The following is a 21,416-nucleotide window of genomic DNA, read 5'->3' on the forward strand; positions in this document are numbered from 1 at the left end:
TCTGATAGTTTGTAAAACTAGACTGTCAGAGTAGCTTCATTGCAAAATAGGGTCAATATCATACATATACATATACATACATATACATATACATATACATATACTACCCACCAATGCAGAAAGAAAGAAAGAAAGAAAGAAAGAAAGAAAGAAAGGAAGGAAGGAAGAAAGGAAGAAAGGAAGAAAGAAAGAAAGACAGACAGAAAATGTGATTGGTAGATGAAGGTGTAGGTGTAGACCTATCCCTACGCTTCATTGGCTGTTTCACATGTCCGTTAAGATTGCAGTTTCCGGTCTGCGCTGTTGCTAAGCAACAGTCCCTATGCCTTCAGTCCGCTGCAGGATGAAAACATGAGCTAACGCTAATATGCTGCATTTTCAAGTTTTGGGGAGTAAAGAAACTTTCATTTCATTTTTTTAGTTGATAACAATATTTTGTGAAAGTCATGACGCTGACGACTATAAAAGACGGCGAGTACACGGCCACCATCTACAAACTGGTGAGAATAGTGTTGCTTTAGTTGACGTTAGCGTTAGCTTTCTAGCTTAGCGTTAGCCCCGAAACTATTCAATAATCTGGTGGTTTAATGCTTCCTTGGTTATCGGCAAACGTAAATACCTGAATACCATGGTTTAAGACCTTTTTACGAATGACGAGGGTCCACTGGTAAATTCGGCACCCATATAATCCTCCAAGCAGCTCTTACTTTAACAAAATTTTAATTTATTGAAGTAACTTAGTTCGCCTGTTATTTTCTGTCTCTCACTCTCCTTCTCTCATACACACACTCACAATTACTGTTATGATAGCCGTTAGATGTCAGTAGCACTTTTCCTGGTTATAAAGTGCTGAGTTATGAAGTGGTGGTGCAACATAAACTCATCTCTGTTCATTTTCCTCTCCTTTTCAAAGATTAGAGATGGCCAGTATGGAGAAGCAATTCACATTCTAAGCAATGAACTTCAAAAACACACGAAGGTAAGTGTTTGGAGGCTGTTTCTGTGTAAAAGAAAAAAAAAAGCTTTTATACTCCACTGTTGTCATGTCTTAGATAGTTTGTACTAGGTTTAGGCCAGTTGCTGATTTATTAAATATCAGATATGGTCCCCTCAATGTCGCCCACCTCTGTTATGATGGATATGATGCAGTTTGATTACATATTTACTGTAGCATTTATCAATAGCACACCGGTTGATATGGGAAGCCCTTAACCTGATTTAGTTGCAATGATACAATTTTGATCAGATTCCACGTATGCATGAATATGTTTATTGTTGTTATGGTCCTTTAAATGTCCTATGATCTAAATGCTGTTTCAGAGGCTTTTCCATCCTGAAAAGAATCAAATTAGGAAATACTGAATAGCTGTAAATATTTGTAATTTTTTTGCCATAAAAATTGTCAAATTTGAAGATATTGAATATCAGCAAAAAATGTCAGCTATCAGAAGCTTCATTCCAGAAATTTCGGTTTTGGTACTGGCCTTTAAAAAGCTACATCAGTCAAACCCTATAGTTTGTACATCGTGGCTTGACATTCTCATATACTAAATCCCACTCTCACCACCAGCACATGTTGTGAAGTGTGAGTTCACACACTGCTGAGTGCCGGTTAGCTCGGTAACTCACTCTTAAATTTCCATGTGTCCCAGTCCAGGGCAGCTCTGTCTCTGCTGGGCTACTGCTACTACCACATGCAGGATTTCACCAACGCTGCAGAGTGCTATGAGCAGCTCACACAGCTGCACCCTGAGGTGGAGGAGTACAAGCTGTACTACGCCCAGTCCCTGTACAAAGCCTGCGCCTATCCGGAGGCCACCAAGGCCACTTTCATGCTGGACAACCCCAACAGTCACACCAAGGTACAGATACCACAGGACACAGGAGCGAGCAGGACGCTGCTGTTGGCTGAAAACCTCATGCCGCCAAAAATGTCCACTTTTCAGCAACTACAGGAAGAAAAGCAGCCTTGTTTTTAGCTTGACCACCATGTATTTTTGAGTTTATCCAGTGAGGTTTTGAAAGGGTTTTCATCAATCCAAGGCTGGTAGAATTTTCTCAACCCATAGTGGAGCATGTAGTCCTTCAATTGGAGTTAAATCATGAAAAGCACCAAATTTTTCACACGACAACAGCGATGTGTACATTGGCAAAACAGTAAGGCATATTGATCCCCAGAAAATATTCATCTGTGCTTACATTTTGCTGTTGTCACATGAAAACCTCACAACTCCAATTTTGGTCATTTTTATATTGTTTTATTTGACAACATTCTGTCCTTCTGGCCCACAGTGCAACGCTCACCGACTGTTTCCCAAATTCTGCTGTTGATATTTGTTGTTGAAAAAAAGCTGCTATCTGCTTGTTTTTGGTCTAGCATTAAGTCATTTCCACAGGAAACGGGTTATCTGTGGGGAACAAAACAGGTTCCGGCTCATGAAAACAAGGTATGGGTGACATGGGCTGAGTTTGGATCAGACCAGCGCAGAGCGGAAAGTTGAGGAATGCTTTGTCCCAGAGTCTAAGCAGCACTTGGCTCCTTGTGTGGCTTCCCTGTTCTACCACTGGCTTATCCTCGCTCTCTCTGGCACAGATGGTCAAGCTGCAAGCGGCTATCAAGTACGGCGAGGAAGAGTACTCCGCTGCCAAGGTGACTAATTCACACACATTTTCTGTCATAACAAGTTATGCTCAATATCATGGCAGTTTTGAATCTCCAGGGTGTGCTTGAGCTCCATCTGTCCTTGTTGGAGACAGACACCTGAAAAGCATTCACCTCTACTGCTGTTTTGATGCGTTGTGCAGGCAACCTTTGTTAGATCTGATTGAGAGAATATGCAACAGTGTAGCACATAGCAGAACATTTTCTTTTTTGTACACTGATACTAGTCTGGATTATTCCCATTTCATCTTTTCCAGCACCATCTCATGAACCATGGTGGATAACGATCGCTAACTACACTTCCATTTCACTCACTTCACTACAGTGCATCTCAGTTTCGAACAATACAGTACAGTGATGTTCAGTACATGTCCATGGTAGAAGTAGTCAGTCAGCTCATTGTTTTCTGCAACCAAAATGCATTATTACACAGTACTGATACTAACTGCACCTGTATATGTGTGTGTGTGTGTGTGTGTGTGTGTGTGTGTGTGTGTGTGTGTGTGTGTGTGTGTGTATATGTGTAGACGCTGGTAGAGCAGCTGCCCCAGGACGACCCGGACTACGACGTGGATATGGGCTGTCTGCTCTACCAGGAAGGGGAGTATGAAGAGGCCTGCAAGAAGTTCATGTCTGCCATGCAGGTGCTGGGATACCAGCCAGGTAGCCGTCCAACACACACATACACACACACACACACACACACACACACACACACACGTTCAGTGATTGTATTTGGGTTCATATTCAACATATAGGATTTTTTTTTCCAACTCACATGTGGTGCCTCGCCTTAACATGTTCTAGTGTTGAAATTGTTCATTATGTTATCTTTACATACCCCTCATTATGCTATATTCTTATTTCTGTTCTATTTTTCTTTGCTGTGTCCTATTTGCTGCTGTAATGAGCCAATTTCCCCACAGGGATCATTAAAATTTTATCTTATTCTTCCTCTTCCTCTGTGTCCCGTCCCTCCCTCTGTCTTAGACCTGTCCTACAACATCGGCCTGTGTTACTACAGCCTGAAGAACTACGCTCAGGCCGTCAAATACATCGGAGAGATCATAGAGCGAGGCAACAGGGAGCATCCAGGTAAAACCTCATCTCAACTGCCACCATCTGTATTGTGACTGTTTAGTTACTTCAGCTGTGTCATCTGCCTGACAAAAGCTGCACTGTTTTTTTCTACTCATCATTTTGAATCAGATTGCCAATGTCCACTTATGTCAGTTCAACTCGATTCAGTTCTAGTTCCATTAGTTTCATTTGTGACAAACTTACTGTGCACATCCATAAGGTTTGACGTTAAACAGACAACATACAGTGAATATATTGTAGCTTGCTCATGTATTTTATACTCTATACAAGTCCTACTTGCTACTGTCAGTTTCAACCTTCCCACACTTGAACAAATGTTTGGCTGCATATCAATATGCAGGCCAATATAAAACCGATCCATACTACTGAAACCATAGAGGCTGAAACTTGTGCCACTAGACGAGTGAATTTAAATTACGCGCAATGAATTTGTGTGATTCTTGAAATTTATTTCAAAATTCTGTGATTTGTATCTGAATTTTTAAAAAAGTGAAATTGTATTTATTTGCTTGAAATTCAGTTTCTCAATATTCTGTTTTAATTTAGCTGAAAAACAGTTTCAGAACATCTGTTGCAAATCTGCAATCTCTGTTCAACCTTTCAAATAATGAACAATCCACATTTTCAAATTTAACGCTCCAAAAGCTTTCCAGTTGTAGCAACATCTGGGCACTTAGAAAAAGCAGAAATTGTTTTTCAAGTAAACTAAATCTGAATTTCAAACAAGGAAATTCAATTTCAGCTTTTACAAAAATTCACATACACATCATGAAATTCAGTTTAAAGAATCACACAAACTCATTGTACATAATTCAAATTCACTAGTCTAGTGGAAGCCATTCACTTAAGCCACACACAGCCCATACACTTCTTGGGTTGGGCATTATAAGACTGAGATGTTGATAGTAAGTTTAAAATTCCACTAATAGCACCTTTGTAATTTGCATTTTTTACCCAATTAAATAACCATTTTAAAAAATCTATTTCCAGCCACATATAGAGAACTGCTTATATTACATTATTTGAGGAACTCATTTTTTAACAAAACGGAACCACCTTATAATATTGAGGTTGCAAATTGGATGAAGATGAAGAACAACAGAAACTAACATTGATGTTTCTGTGCGTCCAGAGCTGAGCGTGGGGATGATGACGGAGGGCATCGACGTGCGCAGCGTGGGCAACACCCTGGTGCTGCACGAGACGGCCCTGATCGAAGCCTTCAACCTCAAGGCCGCCATCGAATACCAGCTGAAAAACTGTGAGAACCTCACTCCGACGCCTCAGTAACTCCTGACACTAACCCCGCTGTTGACAGTACTTTGGTTAAAGTAATAATCTGCAAAATTATTACTTTACTCCGTTTTGCCAATTAATATAACACACCAGTGATTCAACTTATAGCCAGTTCATGAAAGCCCTCTTTCCCTTCTAAAAATTCCTGTGGATTTTGACATGTTATTATCAGAGAAACACTTATCATGTGACTTATTTCCCTACCTTTAGAGATAATTTGATATCATTCAGCTCCAAACAAAACCAAAACCAAATTTCTGAAATGGCAAATTAAGTTTAGTAACGTAATCCATGGAGGGGCTCCTATGCAAATAGATTTTAACATTTTTGATTAATGCACGCATTCATAATGCCCTCATTGGACAAACGGGGTTAGAGTCTGCGTGGCGATGGCGGTAGGCGAAAATGTAGGACTAAAGATTGGAACAAGGAAGTGGAAGTGGAACACCGTACCTCTCCAAATGCTAACATGACTAACTCGGCCATCTTCACCCAAAACTCTCACCACGATGTTTGCTTACACTTTTTTGTTTTTATTGGAAGTCCCGCTAACGTCCTCTGTGTTTACATCCCGCCTCATGTTAAGCCTCTCAGCTGAGGAAGAGAGTTTTTCTGCCTGAGAGTAGTTCTTATAAAATGGGCTAATAATATGCTACGTAACCAATTTTTTTTTTTTCCGCACAAATCAGAGACCCCTTTGAAAATGTAGAAACTATCAGTAAAATGTTAAACTTCTATGAGATCCCTCTAGCTACAGGTTAGCACAAAAAAACATGATTTTTATGAGGGAGAGAGGGGCAGGAATGAATCTTTGATAGCCTGCGATTGAGTCTCCCTGTTGCCATGAATAAACCAGTTAACAGAATATTCCTCTTCCCTCTTTGACTGAGCAATAGCAGATTACCTCTAATACACTGGAAAGAAACGATGATCCCAATAGTAATCTGCTGTGTGCTTGACGTTCCTGACGATATCCTGATATTACACAGGCCATTATACTTTTCACTGTAATCAATCACGGACATCAAGAACGCTGCGCTGTTGTTGTGAAACTTACTGATGATACCAGCAACGAACACCCGGCAATTATGGATGAAAGCTGGTGGGGGAAGACTGGTGGGAGAGTTTTGAAAGAGGCTTGAGTTTACAGATGGAATGGAACGGAAAGAAAACTTCTGTGCAGTTGTGCAGCATAATGGAGTCTATAATGAAGCCTTTCCAGCAGGCGTTTGACAGATGGCGACATGCAGGAGGCGGCCAAATTCAACGTCTACCCAAACAAACACAAATCCTTAACAGTAAAATATTACGACGCAGTAAAAATTCGTATTAAAACTGCTTTGGAAACTGTTTTGATCTGACATCAGAAAGATATTATTTAGGTTTTGATTTCACAAACGGGTTATGCAAAGTTAAATGTTAAAGTCATTATGAATAGAATGGTTTGATCTCCTGCCTCAGTCACTGCGTCTTGAGAGTGTGGGCCGCCGCTAGATATTTTGGAGAGTGTTATATTTGGATTTCCAATCCGTGGTTCAAAACCGGTCTATATGTTCTGCAGATCCATGCGCAAGTGTGAGTGTGTGCAGACACTGAGAGCTAAAAGTGAAAGCAGTAAGAGTTCTCAGTAGGTTTCTCATAATCGGAGTATGTGCTTACTTGGGTTATTCTAACTCGGTTACAGTTCATATGCTTCAGCCGAAAACCAGGTTACTTGACTAATCATGTTAAGAACTGAATTCTCCTAGCATGTAAATCTAGCCAGAGAGAGAGAGAGAGAGAGAAATTGAAGAAAGTAGAGAAGGAGAGTGACGGAGCAGGGGATGAAGGAGCACCTGGTAAAGAACTCCCAGACTTCCCTTTAATCTTCAAAAGCAGAGTTGTCCTCCCACCCTTTTCTCATACCTCTGACACATTATTAGACCGAAGTTTTCAAAGAGGGGAGATCACAGGGCGGGAAGTAGCGAGGAGGTTGTCTCAAGCCCACATCAAACATCCATTCTGTCAAAAGGACAGCCAACTGCTCCTCCAGTAGTTTTCCTTTATTGAGACAGCAGGAAGGATGAGCTGGTCTAGCTGTGATTTGAAACCAGGCCTTTAGGGATGAGCTCAGGCTCGCATGTACAGCATAAATGCCGGAATTAATTATAAATATTCACGTCTTTTCAAACAAAATTGCAATGACCTGAACTTTGAAGTTTCAACTTTTCACTTCCTTCTCTTCATTTAGCAGGAACTCACAAAAAAGCCAAAAATAAGGAGAACAAGGGACAAAATGGTAATGCCAAGACAGAAAAATGAGTGGAAAACATTTCCATGTCTCCTGAAATATTCATGTACAATCACCAAATAAGTAACATACACTTAATAAACAAACAAACAAAGTTAGATTCTCTTTTCAAAATTCATTGGTATTACCTTCAAAGTACTCATGGTTGATTTTGATCATAGGATTTAAATTCATTTAAATATATTAGGGTTTGACTGATATTGTTTTTTGAAAACCAATACCAATATCTTTTTTGATTGAAGCTGCCAATAGTCAATATTTTGTAAAACATTTTTAATTGACCATTTTCATGCCAAGAAAGAAAAAAAAAGAAAAATATTCAGTGTTTCCCTCCAGACTTTTATTTTTGTCACGGTGTAAAAGCCTCTGAAGCAGCAAAGATCATGAGACACTAAAACTCATAACCATAATAATATTATTAAAAGTAAAATATGTGTATGTGTACTTGTGTGGAAATTGATCAAAATGTCTCATTAGAATAAATTTCGGTTAAGGTCTTCCCATAAACAACCAGTGTTGTGGTGATCAATTCTACAATAAATATGTAATCAAACAAACTGCATCATATCAGAGGTGGACGACACTGACTGGACCAGATCTGGTTTTTAATAAAAGGAAAATATCAACAAACTGATATATCGGTCTAACCCTAGCTGTGATCTCTGGTAAGCCCTCCATCAATACTCCTATTTAATTTGCACTGGTTTCAAAGGAGAGTTTCTCAAGTGCCTCTTGGCCTTAAGACAGTTTCTCCGCCCTGCAAAAGAAAATCTGTGTGAGAAGCACCGACACTGAAATGTTTCTTTTTGTTTCTGTTGTGTTTTCATGTGGATTCCTGCAGTGGAAGGAGCTCAGGAGGCCTTGACAGACATGCCCCCCAGATCAGAGGAGGTAACTCTACCTCAGCCATTCACTCTCACTTTATTGTGTGTGTGTGTGTGTGTGTGTATGTGTAATTCCATAACCAGACTCTCCCCACCCATTGACTGCATGCAATTATTCTGCTGTAATCTGTATTAAGGCTGTCTGGACATGTCCCACTAAGAGACTGGAGATAGCAGAGATTAATAGATTACAGAATAGTATCTATAAAACAGTAACATAAGCCTTAAGGCGTACACGGAGGTAATGATAATGGTTTATTGTCACTAAAACTGCTTCACTAAAATGAATACAGATGGGGCGCTGTCCTTGGGCCGGTCAGTGATTGCTCCTGAGTCACTGACTGTCTTTGAAAAGTGTGGAAAAGTTATGTGTTCAGGCTACAAGTTGCACAACTGGTGCCCCCTAGTGAAATTTCACTCTCAGTGCACCCTGCCAGTGTTAGGAGGGAAATGGGAGTTACATTATATAGAATATAGTATTTTACATGAATGTGTGTTGGTGCTGCAGGAGTTGGACCCAGTGACGCTCCACAACCAGGCTCTGATGAACATGGACAAGAAGCCGTCTGAGGGTTTTGAGAAGCTGGCCTTCCTGCTGCAGCAGGTCCCCTTCCCCCCCGTCACCTTCGGAAACCTGCTGCTGCTCTACTGCAAATACGAGGTAAATCGCAGGCTGACCCAGGCTTCCAGTTACAGACGTCCTGTAACCAGAAGGTCCCGGGTTGAATCCGCCACGGCCCTAAGTGTCCTTGAGCAAGACCTTGAATCCCTCCCAGCTCCATGGCGATGTTCTGTATCACTAAAACCAGCGTACTAGAAATGCTGCTCAGGTTCCCCCGGCCCTCTTGGTTTTCTCTGGTTTGCAGACTTTGGGAAACACAGCTAGCTGTAGAAGCAAATCTAAGGTTATTGGAATGTATTGTGAAGCCCTAATACTGGATCTATTGGTCTTGATCAAGGATCCAAAGATACAAAATATTTTATGTAACATTTTTGGGCTCGTCAATTTCCATTAGGTGATCAGAAAATGACATAGATGAGTTTAATATGCAAGTTGTCAGAATATAGAGTACTGTAATCTCTGTTGTGCATCTAAACACACAACTATTGTTATCTCGTCGCCCCTCACTCAGAGTCACTCAAAATATGATCCAGGCAAATTTCCCAAACTGTTAACATGCTTCCTCATTTGCTGTTGCACTCATTATTTTTGTCTAGTAACAATCACAGCCCACTCAGCAGAGCAGAAATAGTACAAATATATGACAGTAATATTATTAAAAAAAATAAAAAATCACATGAAATAATGAATAAAAAAACAATGGGTTTGAAAGTCCACTCAGTAGTTCAGCGACCACTAAGTCCACAAACTGAAGCTGAAGGGGCATCTGATGCTGTTAGCTTGTTAAGGCCCACTCAGGGAAAAAAAAAATTCTGCAGCCATTTTTCCTCCTTCCTCGTTTGCATTTGGTGTAACATAATTGGACACAAACCGATGCATGCAAAACCAACTCATTGCATACTTTGCATATTTTGGGCCACAATCTCAAATAGCTCTGGCAGCACTGCTATATGCAATACTTGATATGATAATATGTACATAAACTTTACACTATTGTCATAACCTTTCATCATGAAACCTTCACTGTACTGTTATCTTCTACCACACTTACCCTGCATTTGTTATAGAAAAGAAGACTTGAGAAGACTTAAAATATATGGCATTGTACCTTCATACAAACTCTTAACTGATATCTTGATATGTGGATATTACACCCACATCTATTACATGCTGGAATGCAATCGCTACCCCAAAAACATGCCAAACCCTCTGTTGAATGAGGGGATATGTCAGCTTTTTCCACCATGTGCCAGTGAGGCTCTATGCAGGGAGTCACAGTGTTTTGTAAAAGGCTTTGGAACCGTGTTGTCTGAGTCTTAATGGAAAGCTAAAGCACAGCAGCGGCTTGGCTCAGAGAGAGGTGTGGGTATTTCATTAAAGTAGTATTAATGTCTCTGCTGGATTCAATCTCTCTCTCTTTCTCTCTCTCTCTCTCTCTCTCTCTCTCTCTCTCTCTCTCTCTCTCTCTCTCTCTCTCTCTCTCTCTCAGTACTTCGACCTGGCGGCGGACGTCTTAGCTGAGAATGCCCATCTCACCTACAAGTTCCTCTCCCCAGTAAGTTTCACTCTCCACTGAGTTCACACTTGGGCTCAACCGATACACCAGACCGATATTTGTCTTTTATTAAAAATCTGATCTGGTCCAGTCAGCGTCATCCACCTCTGATATGATAGATATGATGCAGTTTGCTTGATTTGAATTTTTTGAATTTTTGTAGCCATGGAAATGGTCAAATAATAAAAATAATGGTATCTGTAGCGGCCTTCAAAACCCCATATTGATCGATATAATGTGCTCAAATTGTGCTCATTAGCTTTTAATTCATTAGTTTTGTCATTTGCCCATGCAACTGTAAAAAGGTGGTACACACACATTACTAACCTTCCTTGTATTCCATATTTCTGAAAAGTGAAGTGTGACAGGATCCATATTAATGATGAAATGTGCTTTTGTCATCCTCAGTACCTGTATGAGTTTCTGGATGCCATGTTGACGTGCCAGACAGCACCAGAAGAGGTACAGCAATGAACCCAAAAACCATTTAAACCTCCTATGCCCTCGACAACCTTGACATTTAGTGCAGCGTTTATAATTAAAACTAATGGCTGCCTCTGGCTGGAAGCTAGTGGTGTCCACTCGTCTCAGTGAAATAGTATTCAGAACTAACAAACTTTTTTGTTAAAGTTGCACTAGACAACTTCGCAAGTGGCAGCAAGAAATAACATTGAATTTTTGGAAGTTTGAAGGACTTCCAGAAATCCATTAGTGACATTAGTAAACTGCGTACTTCTCTGACCTAAATGTCATTTCCTGCTCATGAAGAAGATTTCCCACCAATGTCCATACCGACACCAGAAGGTAATTTGCCTAAATATGGTGAATCAACAGTGTCTCAATTAGTGGTGATGGGATGCTCTTTTCTAGAGCTAAACAATTAATCGGAAAAAAATTGCAATTGCAATATTAACTTCTGCAATTTCCATATGGCAGAGGCTGCAATTAAAAACTGGATTTCTAAACAAGGTGTTTTAGAGCTGCAGATAATCTTTGGTCCATGAGTCAAGTACAATATTGGTGAAAACCTTTCATCAGACTCAAACTCATGAGTCTGACATCTATTTTTTTTTTTTAACAAAATCACTTTTCTTTAAACAATTTTAAAGTTCTAAAAAATGTAGGACAAGAAAAACGTGTGATGATATTAATTGCAGTTTCTTTTCTATTGCAGCCACACTCTGTGATTTGGCTGATAAGATGGGTGTATTTTCACATAAAAACCTTGCCTAGTGCAGCTTTAACAAAAACTCCAGACAGTTATTATATATCATTCACATCTAAAAGGGCTCAGGTTTTGTTGTACAGCAGTTTATTTGAGCTGAGGCAAAGCAATCATTATGTGTTTTTTATTCATGAATGAAATCACACATCCTTCATTCCCACAGCGGTACCCAACATTATTTCAATTCCCTGGGCTTTGGTGTGTCTGTGAATGTAAAATGCGAACGTCATTGCTTACCCTCCATCGATTGCAAGTTTGTTCTGTCTGCCTTTATTTGACAGGCATTTAGGAAGTTGGATGAGATGAACGCCAAACTGACGGAGCAGTTACGCAAGCTGGCCAAGCAGGTTGTTTACCTCCTTCCTTCTCTTCCCCTGTGTACATACTGTTATCTACAGCTGTCAGTTACACATATTTGATGAGGTGACTGGTTTTTTACAACGCTCCTCTGCCTGCCTACACACTTTCTGTGCATATGTATGGCCTTCTCAGACCTGCCAGTGTGACACACATTATGCATAGAAAGCTGTCACTTCACATAATTGTTTTCTTCATATTCCCGGATTCTTTTTCATTTGCTCTATACTGCATATATGTTGATGTTTTTCCTTTATTTCATATAGGATGTTTTTCATTTTTTGGCATTATGTACATATTTCATTATTTTTATTAGCCGCAACCAGCAGCTAGTATAGGTTGGTCTGTTGGTCTGTCCCAAAAAAATCTGACTCAGGAGAGAGTTTCCTAAAGATTTCCTAATAATGTAATCTGAGCCCCTCCCTCTTTCCTAATGGACTGTTTTTTCATTGTACTTTGTTTTTCGTCATCTATATCTATTGATCTCAAAGTTGCATTGACACGAGTGACGGCTCGTCGGAGACGTGTGCCGGCTCATTGGACTCACAAGATAGAGTTTCCTGTTGGTTGGTGATGTCATTTGTGCCCCTCCCCCTTTCCTGATTGGCTGTGTTTTCATCAACTATTCCTATTGATTCCAAAGTCACATTGACATGACTGATGGATTGTTGGATTGGGACAGAGAGTCCTGTTGATTAGTGGTGTAATTTAAGCCACTCCCCCTTTCCTGATTGGCTGTTTGTTTTTTTAATCATCTATATCTATTGATTCTAAAACAACATTTGAGATGAGTGACAGCTCATTGGACTTGCGAGTTTTGTCTCGATTGGTGATGTCATTGAAACACCTCCCCCTTTCCTGATTGCCTTTTTTTTAATCTTTCATATCGATTTATCTAAGTCACATTGAGATCAGTGATGGCTCGTCGGATTCAGGAGAGTTTCCTATTGATTGGTGATGGTTTTTCATTGTCTATATCTATTGATACCAACGTTTTAATGATAACTAGCTAACAGTTATATAGCGGATGCACCAACAATCCAATTTCCCCATGGGGAAAAAGTTTCACTTTACCTCACACTTCTGACGGGACAGAGCTTTGACTTTTGTCCAAAAGCATCTGAAAGACTCCTTTCCCGGCAGAATTGTTATTCCTTTTGGCACATGCATATCAACTTTTGGCATACCCAAGCACAAATTTGCACAGATGAATAGAGTTGTGAGTGTCCCTTTGAGTCCATTGTCCATGGCCATCTAATTATCCTCAGACTCTGATGCCAGGTTTCTGCCTGCTTGTTGGTGCAGCTAAGCTTCCTCATCCTTTTTTCATTTTCAAATATACAGAACCAATAATACACTGTTATGTACGGGCAGAACTGGTAAATATTCAGGGAACATTAAAGCTGTCGTTGCAGTCTGGTGCTCCTGTTGAAACTCTGGCTTTCTTTATGTTTTGATTAAAGAGGAATACATCTTTTCTCTCTTGTGTGGATTGAGTTTTATGTATTTTACAGCGGTAATCCTCAGGTTTCTTGTTTCTTTTAATTTTGTCTCCATCTTTGTTGTTAAGTGCTCATCGCTGTGGTGTTTCTGCACTGCACTTCCCAGAGATCACCTGTCAATCAAACAGTGTGGGCGGAGCTTGGATTTTCTGTTGATGCAGTTTGAGTTTCTCTTTTCTTTGTCTGTTCAGCCATGGTGGCTATCGCTGCTCATGCTAACTACCCAGTTCTTCTGTCTATCCCATTGACCTGAACTCACCTGCATTTTGAGTTACAAAGTTGCAAAAAGCATGTTTTCCAAGTATAAGTCAACTTCCTCAAGCATGTTTGTGAATATGTTGGAATTTTTATGCCCAAATAAATTGTGGATTTTGCTAGTTGTTTTGTGGCATCGTGGCTGAATGTTGTTTCTGATTTTCTTCATCTTCCCTAAGGTGCAGGAAGTCAGACTTGCTCGTGACGATGACAGCCTGAAGAAAGCTCTGCAGGACTATGACCAGATGATGGAGAAGTGAGGACACACACACACACACACACACACACACACACACACCTTTAATTGTGGTAAAATGGGAGGTAGAAGGCCTGAACTGCGAAGGTATTTGAAATATCAGCATCATGCATTCCACAGCCTAAAGTGTCCATGCAAAACTTCATGATGGAAATGGTGGTTTGACCAATATTGTTTTTTGAAGACCGATGCACCAATATGCTTGGTTTTAAGCTGCTGATAGTCGATATTTTGCACCAATAATCAGTATCTTTAAATGTGACCATTTTCCTGCCCCCTAAAAAAATATAAATATTTGAGAATTTTGTTGTTGGCAGCGTGGAAAAATCCTCTGAAACAGCATTTAGACCATGATGGGACACCAAAACTCTCCACTGACTCCTAGGATAATAATAATATTATTAATATTTCATATTATGACTTCCCAAAGACAACTATAAGGCCCTTGGAGAGCGGCTTGCTGTTACACCCAAAGACATCACTCCTATCACTTACATTTAAAGAATGATAATCGTCTAGTGGCGGATATCCCAGATCCAGATCAACACCAAAATCTAATCAATTGTTCCTAAATAGTATTTGCACTATATTCACTCCATAAGCACCTTCCTCTCCACTTCTCTCCCCCTGTTTGGTTATTTCCTCCCCTGTCCTTCCACCTGATTGGCCCGTTGTTAACCCAGGTACATCCCGGTGCTGATGGCCCAGGCCAAGATCTACTGGAACCGGGAGAACTACCACATGGTGGAGAAGATTTTCCGCAAGTCGGTGGAAATCTGCAACGAGCACGACACCTGGAAGCTGAACGTGGCCCATGTGCTCTTCATGCAGGACAACAAGTACAAGGAGGCCATCGGCTTCTACGAGCCCATCGTCAAGAAGCACTACGACAACGTGAGTGGCTCGGCGGGACGGGCTTGGGACCCGCTACCTAGAAAACTGTTGATGTGTCTCGTGTACTTCGATGGGGTCAAACGTTTACAAGCAGTGAAGCTCATGGTGTCGTCCTTGTCTTATCATGTGTGGAGCTTCATGTTGGAATTACTTATCAGAGGTCTTATTTTTTTCACCATGCAATGACGGGTTTCTTTGCGCTGCATTTTCCACTCTTAGAATAATATGCATCCTATTTGCTTTACTAAACACAGTTGGACATTAATTTCCGGTTGTCCTTTTTCTTACACTCCCCATTTATAGTTTCAGAACTTCCATTAGCTATGTTCAATCAATATACATATCAATAACATATTAAGTGGAAGTATATGAATGAAAAGTATGAATAAATATGGAATTACAGCATCATGAGGTTGTACACCACATACTGAGACAAAGAAAAAAAATGAAAAAAATATGAATTTCGTTGTGATTGGATCAACTTTGGGAGAGAAATAGCGAAAATGTGAATAGAGAATATTAGTATGAGGTTATTGGTCAAATAATTGAGATTTATTAAATTTTTTTGCATTAGATGTATGTTTGAAGAGGGCAGAAAACCATGTGACTCTTTATATTGGATTTTAAGATAGCAGAAATGCTCCAACACAATACTCTAACCCTTTTCAAGTCTGGGACTGGCCTACTAGTATCAGGACTGGTGCATCCCTAATGCACACACACACTCCACACGCTGATCAGTGTAAATCTAGACCGCTCCAATTACCAATACTAACGATCAATCTGCTGAAGTCCGTACAAAACGTTGACAGTCTGCTTTTCTGTCTAGCTGGAGCAGTGTAACATTCAGGAGTGTCCCTGCAAGCGCAAACCCTCGGTAACAAGAAAAAAAAACAGCTCTGTATTCATCGCTTTGCAGTGCTTTCACATGTTTGCATGAAGTCTTTTTTTTTTCATGCTTTTCCACTGTTGTTTTTTGTGTGTCTGTTTGTTTGTTTGCAGTGGTGTTTCTGACGTTTTACCCTCCCAGCACAGAGAAGACCTGCAAATGTAGACACTAGTTTTCCATCCATCGGGGGGGGATTAAAAAGAAAATCACAGTAAACTTTCTGGTGATGGTTCTGGAATGTTACCAGTCCTTCTCTAAAATATCACAAGAAATTACAATTAAAAATGTTATTAGAAAGTTTTGAAGCATGTTGTGGTTCTCCTCCCAAACAAGGTGTCTCTCGGATCCCGGTGCTCTCATATTACAGATTAACTGTTTGATTAGAAATGTTGTGTGAATTGATTGCCTAAAAAGGAGTGGCAACGCTCCACTTGAAACATGTTAATTACAGGCTGATGATCAATACATTGTGCGTCCCTCTCCTGGACAGATCCTGAACGTCAGCGCTGTGGTCCTGGCGAACCTGTGTGTGTCCTACATCATGACCAGCCAGAACGAAGAGGTACAAACACGCGTGTGCAATGCTGCGGCCCTGTTCTAGTTTGATAGGAATTACAATACTCATAGGATTACATACTCAACGTATTATAAAGGGCTTTTGATAAGAGTGTCCATCAAATGGCCGATGTTAATGTTGTACATTATGTTGAGATACTGGTCAGCTTTTGCCTTTTATAGATGTAAATATTGTCTCTTTGCGGTATTGTATGGGGCGAACATCTATGGGGTTAAAGTCTCCATGAAATGAACTCCCAGTACTTTTACTTCCGAGAAAACAGAGTATCTTCAATGGCGACCTCATGCTGCACCAGGAGGCGTAAATATAAATTCCAGCCAATAAAACCCTTCACAGATTTTTCAACAGTCCCGCCCCTATGCCCCTCCCATCAAATAAAACTGCTTTTCTCTCCTTGCCTGATATTTAATTGGTTTACACTTTTGAATGATCCCTCACTGCGTTATGTCCCGCCCCCAACATCCTGTTTCAACAGGAAATACATCAAATCAAGGAAGATGATGTTTCATGGGGTCTTTAATATATTGAAAATTGGAACTGGAGTGACTTTTCATCTTCCCTGGTTTTATTGTCACTCTCTTTTTGAAGTGTATGATTGTGTGTTTCACATGTTTCCGTACGCGGTGTGAATGAACCTCCTCTACATCTTCCGTCAGGCTGAAGAGCTGATGAGGAAGATCGAGAAAGAGGAGGAGCAGATCTCCTACGACGACCCGGACAAGAAGGTCTTCCACCTCTGCATCGTCAACCTGGTCATTGGGTGAGTCAGCAGCTGCTGGCATTCACTGATCCTGCTGGAAAAACAGACTTAGGGCCTGATCACACCAGATGTGTTTTTAGTATGATCGGGCCCTTTGGAGTCACATGCAAAATCATTTTGAAGCCACAGATTTTAGCCAGGCAGTCAGACTAACCAAACATCCAGTGGATGTTCAGGCAGTAGCCTACTGTAGGTCGCTGACAAGCCTTTACAAACTACAACTGGTCCAAAAAGAAGACCAAAAAGAGAGAATGTATCACTCCTGTTTTAGCTTCCCTCCACTGGCTCCTTGGAAAATGTAGGATTGATTTTAAGATTTTATTTAAAGCATGTAACAGACTTTTAAGGTATGAGGCGACACGCAGCCTGAGATCCTCGGGTAGGAATCGTGTTTGTTCCACATTATTATTACTACTGAAATGGAGCTGCATCAGTGTATCAAGTGCATCAGTTTTATGTGACTTCTGGCTTTCTTTCAGGACCCTTTACTGTGCAAAGGGGAACTACGACTTTGGCATCTCTCGCGTCATCAAGAGCCTGGAGCCTTATAATAAGAAGGTCAGACATTTTGTTGTCCTCTCGGGTTTTCCGGAAAGTTCGTAGAAATCAGACACAGCACGCCTCCCCCCCCCCCCCTCCCTGGAATAATAGGTTACCCTTGACACATATTTCTCCTGGGGAGCTGTTTGCCTTTTATTTTCCAAGGAGAGCAGGCAGAGTGACGCAGAGAAGATCATGAAGAAAAGTTTATTATAAAACAACCAACCATGGTGGGAGTGATGGAGTGAAGTAATATTTTTTTTTTTTTCTTTTTTACAACTTGCTGGCCCAAAGCCTTGTTCTATATATGCCTGTCTGTGGGAATGTTTTTCCTGGTGGTTCGAGTCACAACAGCCTGGGATTAGACCGATAAATGGGTTTGCTGCTATATTGTGCTGATATTGGTCTTTTATTAAAAATGTAATATCAGTCAGTCAGTGTCATCTACAGTACATCCGATATGATGCAGTAGCTGATTACATATTTATTGTATAATTGATCAATCACTGGTTGTCTGAATTGATTCTAATGTGACATTTTGATCGGATTATTATCATCCTGGGTTTCGATGGAGAGTTTTAGTGTCTGATGGTCTGAATGCAGTTTCAGAGGCTTTTCCACCCTGACAAGAATAAAACACTGAATATTATTTTTGTGGCATGAACATGGTCAAATTTAAAGATACTGAATATCGGCACAAAATATCAGCTATTAGCAGCTTCAATCCAAAAATAATATTCTCTGCCTTCAAAACCCAAAAGCGGTCAAAGCCTCTTCCAGAGAGTCTTCTCTGAGGTTGGGCTGCTCTCGTTGGGACTTTTGATCTCATCCAACCACAACAGCAGACAGAGTTCGGCTGCAGCTGTGTCCACTCAGCTGCAGCTGAAAACACAAGCCGTCATCCTGAATGTCGTCCCTTCCCTTCCCTGCGCTATCGCTGAAACCTCAACAACAGTCACCACCACAGAATCACATGCAAAGTAAAAGCCGAAAAGAGGTCAGGAATGTGAAGCCGTGCCAGATTAGCCAGACTATCACACCATCTTATCACATCTGACCAGGTTCACAACAGTCATGCTTAATAGTCAAATCAGTGACTCCACCGGTGAAAGAAAAACTTGGGTAAATTTACATGAAGTTTGGTGAAAAACCACTAGTGTCCAGGTTGTAGCTCATGCCTTGTAGACAGTGTAGACATTTTGCTAACATGTCAGTCAAAGAACCCTGCGGTCTTTGTTTGGAGAATCTGTACAGTCATTTTGTTCTTCTAATGGAGGAAACCTTGGGTAAAACTGTACATGAAGTGCATTGTGAAGCAGATTATAAATCCATGTAAGTTTTCTTACAATTTAATCATCATCAAATTCAAAACATCAGAAAATTCTGTTCAATTGAATGCCCTGTCATTAACTATAGAGTTACCCCATAAAGTATTCAACCCAAGTATCATGCACTTACAATGTGCTTCTAATGCTGATTCCCTAATAATGATTCCCTACAATGCCTTTCGAGCCCCACTTCAAGTAAAGTGTTACCAGCCTCTGTAACGGACTGAATTATTGGCGAGCTATTTGCTATTTGCACCACATTGCCAGTAAATGTACAAAATGACAGGTCCATGTATACATGTACAACTCTGTGTGTGCAAGTGTACATGTACCACAACGTCAGGTAATGATTGACTGGTACATGTGTACATTGACCATTTTTCCACATAAACCTTAACATACTACATCATCTGGTTTCAATCTCTCTCCCTCTCCCTTTTAATTCAGTTCAATTGAGTATTTTTTTATAAACATGAATGTTACATGAACGATATTGCCAAAGCAGATAAATACCATGGGAAGTCATCATACAACAACAAGAGAACCTAAACTCTCTGTCTGTCTGTCTGTCTGTCTCTGTGTGTGTGTGTGTGTGTGTGTGTGTGTGTGTGTAGCTGGGGACGGACACGTGGTTCTACGCCAAGCGTTGTTTCCTCTCCCTGCTGGAGAACATGGCCAAACACATGATCATGCTGAGGGACTCGGTGGTACAGGAGTGTATCCAGTTCCTGGAGCACTGCGAGAGTAAGCAGCAGTCACACACACACACACTCACACACACACACACCTGCAAAAGTGTCTTACTGTTGTATTACAAGTGTAAACAAAACCATTTTGTCAATCAACAACCTATTATCCTATTATAAGTACAATGATTGTGATTTTGTGTCACCAGTCTCTTTGTAATAACAGGCTTTGTTTCTCTTCAGATTGTTGAAATCTCAATTTGGAACAAAACTCAGAAACACCAGTTTGTTTTGTGCAAAGCTTTTTAGATGATTTGTATATACTGTATATACTTTTGGGTTTTTTTAAGGCTGAGTTGAAATGACTTGTAATGTTGGCTGTCCTCTCTGCCTGCAGCGTACGGTAAGGAAGAGCCGGCCATCATCGAGCAGCCTCTGGAGGAAGACCGCATCCACATCGGCAAGAACACCGTCACCTACGAGGCACGGCTGCTCAAGGCCCTCTTCTACGAGGTCATTGGCTGGAACCAGTGACATCATCAGACAGAGCCAACGACGACGCTGTATGAAATCGCCGATGCCGTCGGCCGTACCGGTGACGTCGCTGACTGGAGCCAGCGATGGCGTTTTGTGAACGTCGTCAACTCGAAGCACGGTGTAATTTGATTGGAATTGGACACACAAATTGACACACACACACATGCACACACACACACGCACGCACACACACACACACACACACACACACACGCACACACACACACACACACACGCACACAAAACCACCAATGTACTTTGATTCAAGAGGAAGCCCTGCTCTCCACATCAGATACTGTAATGTTTCCAACAGAGCTGGACATTTCAAACAGGGGCCATGAAGCTGTATATTTCTGGAAACATCCGCCAGTTGTTGAGTTCCTTTGGGCGCGCGCACACACACACACACACACACCATGGGAACCCATTATTTTGAAGTTTAGTAGAGTTGGGCAGTGGTTTTGGCAGACTGTTATGATCCCAATGTGTACCAAAAGATCTTATGTAACCATGTTTTTTTTGGTTGTTTTTTTCCATTTTGTCCTGACTGCTGGGGGAGGCGGAGGCCATGTGCCCCAACTCCTCAGCGGGGTCAGCTCCGGTTCTAAAGAAGCCTGTCTGATTTATCACTATGGGAGTTCTCTCAGTCCATATGAAAAGCACTTGCTCTAGTTTTTTTATTTATTTATTTTTTTTTTGAGAAAATGGAAGCAGAAACTCTTGGCATGTATCATCAGTACTTGTGGATTGCAGTCCGTCTACACAGTTAACTGTGTACTGAAACAGTTTCGAGCCCCATTGACTTCCTCTAGCGTTCAAATGCAAACAAATTTTTCAGTACCTCACAAACCAAATCTGGTGCTTTCTGCATAGATTGAATAATAGAGTGATATTTCAGATAAGCTTCTTATTGAGCTGAACTACGTCTTTTTTTGTTTCTAGAAAAACTACCAAGTTTCTTTGCCTTTGTTTCATTGATTCTATTTATTCTGATATAGAGTGAAAGCCAATACACGATACATGAGAACAACCTTCATCTACATACTTGCTTTCATGTTTCATGCAGATATTGCTATTATCAAATCAAGACGACTTTACACTCCGCATCAATGCGGAGTGTAAAGTTGATTTTGGCATCAAGGCATCAAGTGGATGAAAAGTGGATGAAAAAGAAAACATGTTTTAATGAAAAATAAAGGT

At 40.7% G+C, this 21,416-nt stretch overlaps 1 protein-coding gene across 1 annotated transcript; it reads left to right on the forward strand.

Moving 5' to 3' along the window:
• The first annotated feature begins 395 nt into the window (after positions 1–395).
• On the forward strand, positions 396–21,356 carry ift70 (intraflagellar transport 70). The gene is made up of 19 exons (XM_071894581.2): positions 396–500; positions 914–979; positions 1,653–1,862; positions 2,594–2,650; positions 3,190–3,325; positions 3,653–3,757; positions 4,896–5,024; positions 8,191–8,240; positions 8,742–8,894; positions 10,345–10,410; positions 10,819–10,872; positions 11,917–11,982; positions 13,929–14,005; positions 14,689–14,899; positions 16,279–16,350; positions 17,022–17,125; positions 17,605–17,683; positions 19,608–19,737; positions 20,077–21,356. Exons 1-19 carry the CDS (start codon positions 447–449, stop codon positions 20,211–20,213), a joined length of 1,956 nt encoding a protein of 651 aa, XP_071750682.1. The 5' UTR covers positions 396–446; the 3' UTR covers positions 20,214–21,356.
• The last annotated feature ends 60 nt before the right edge of the window (positions 21,357–21,416 follow it).

The sequence above is a fragment of the Centroberyx gerrardi genome, chromosome 7, assembly GCF_048128805.1.
Source record: "Centroberyx gerrardi isolate f3 chromosome 7, fCenGer3.hap1.cur.20231027, whole genome shotgun sequence".
NCBI classification, from domain to species: Eukaryota; Metazoa; Chordata; class Actinopteri; order Beryciformes; family Berycidae; genus Centroberyx; species Centroberyx gerrardi.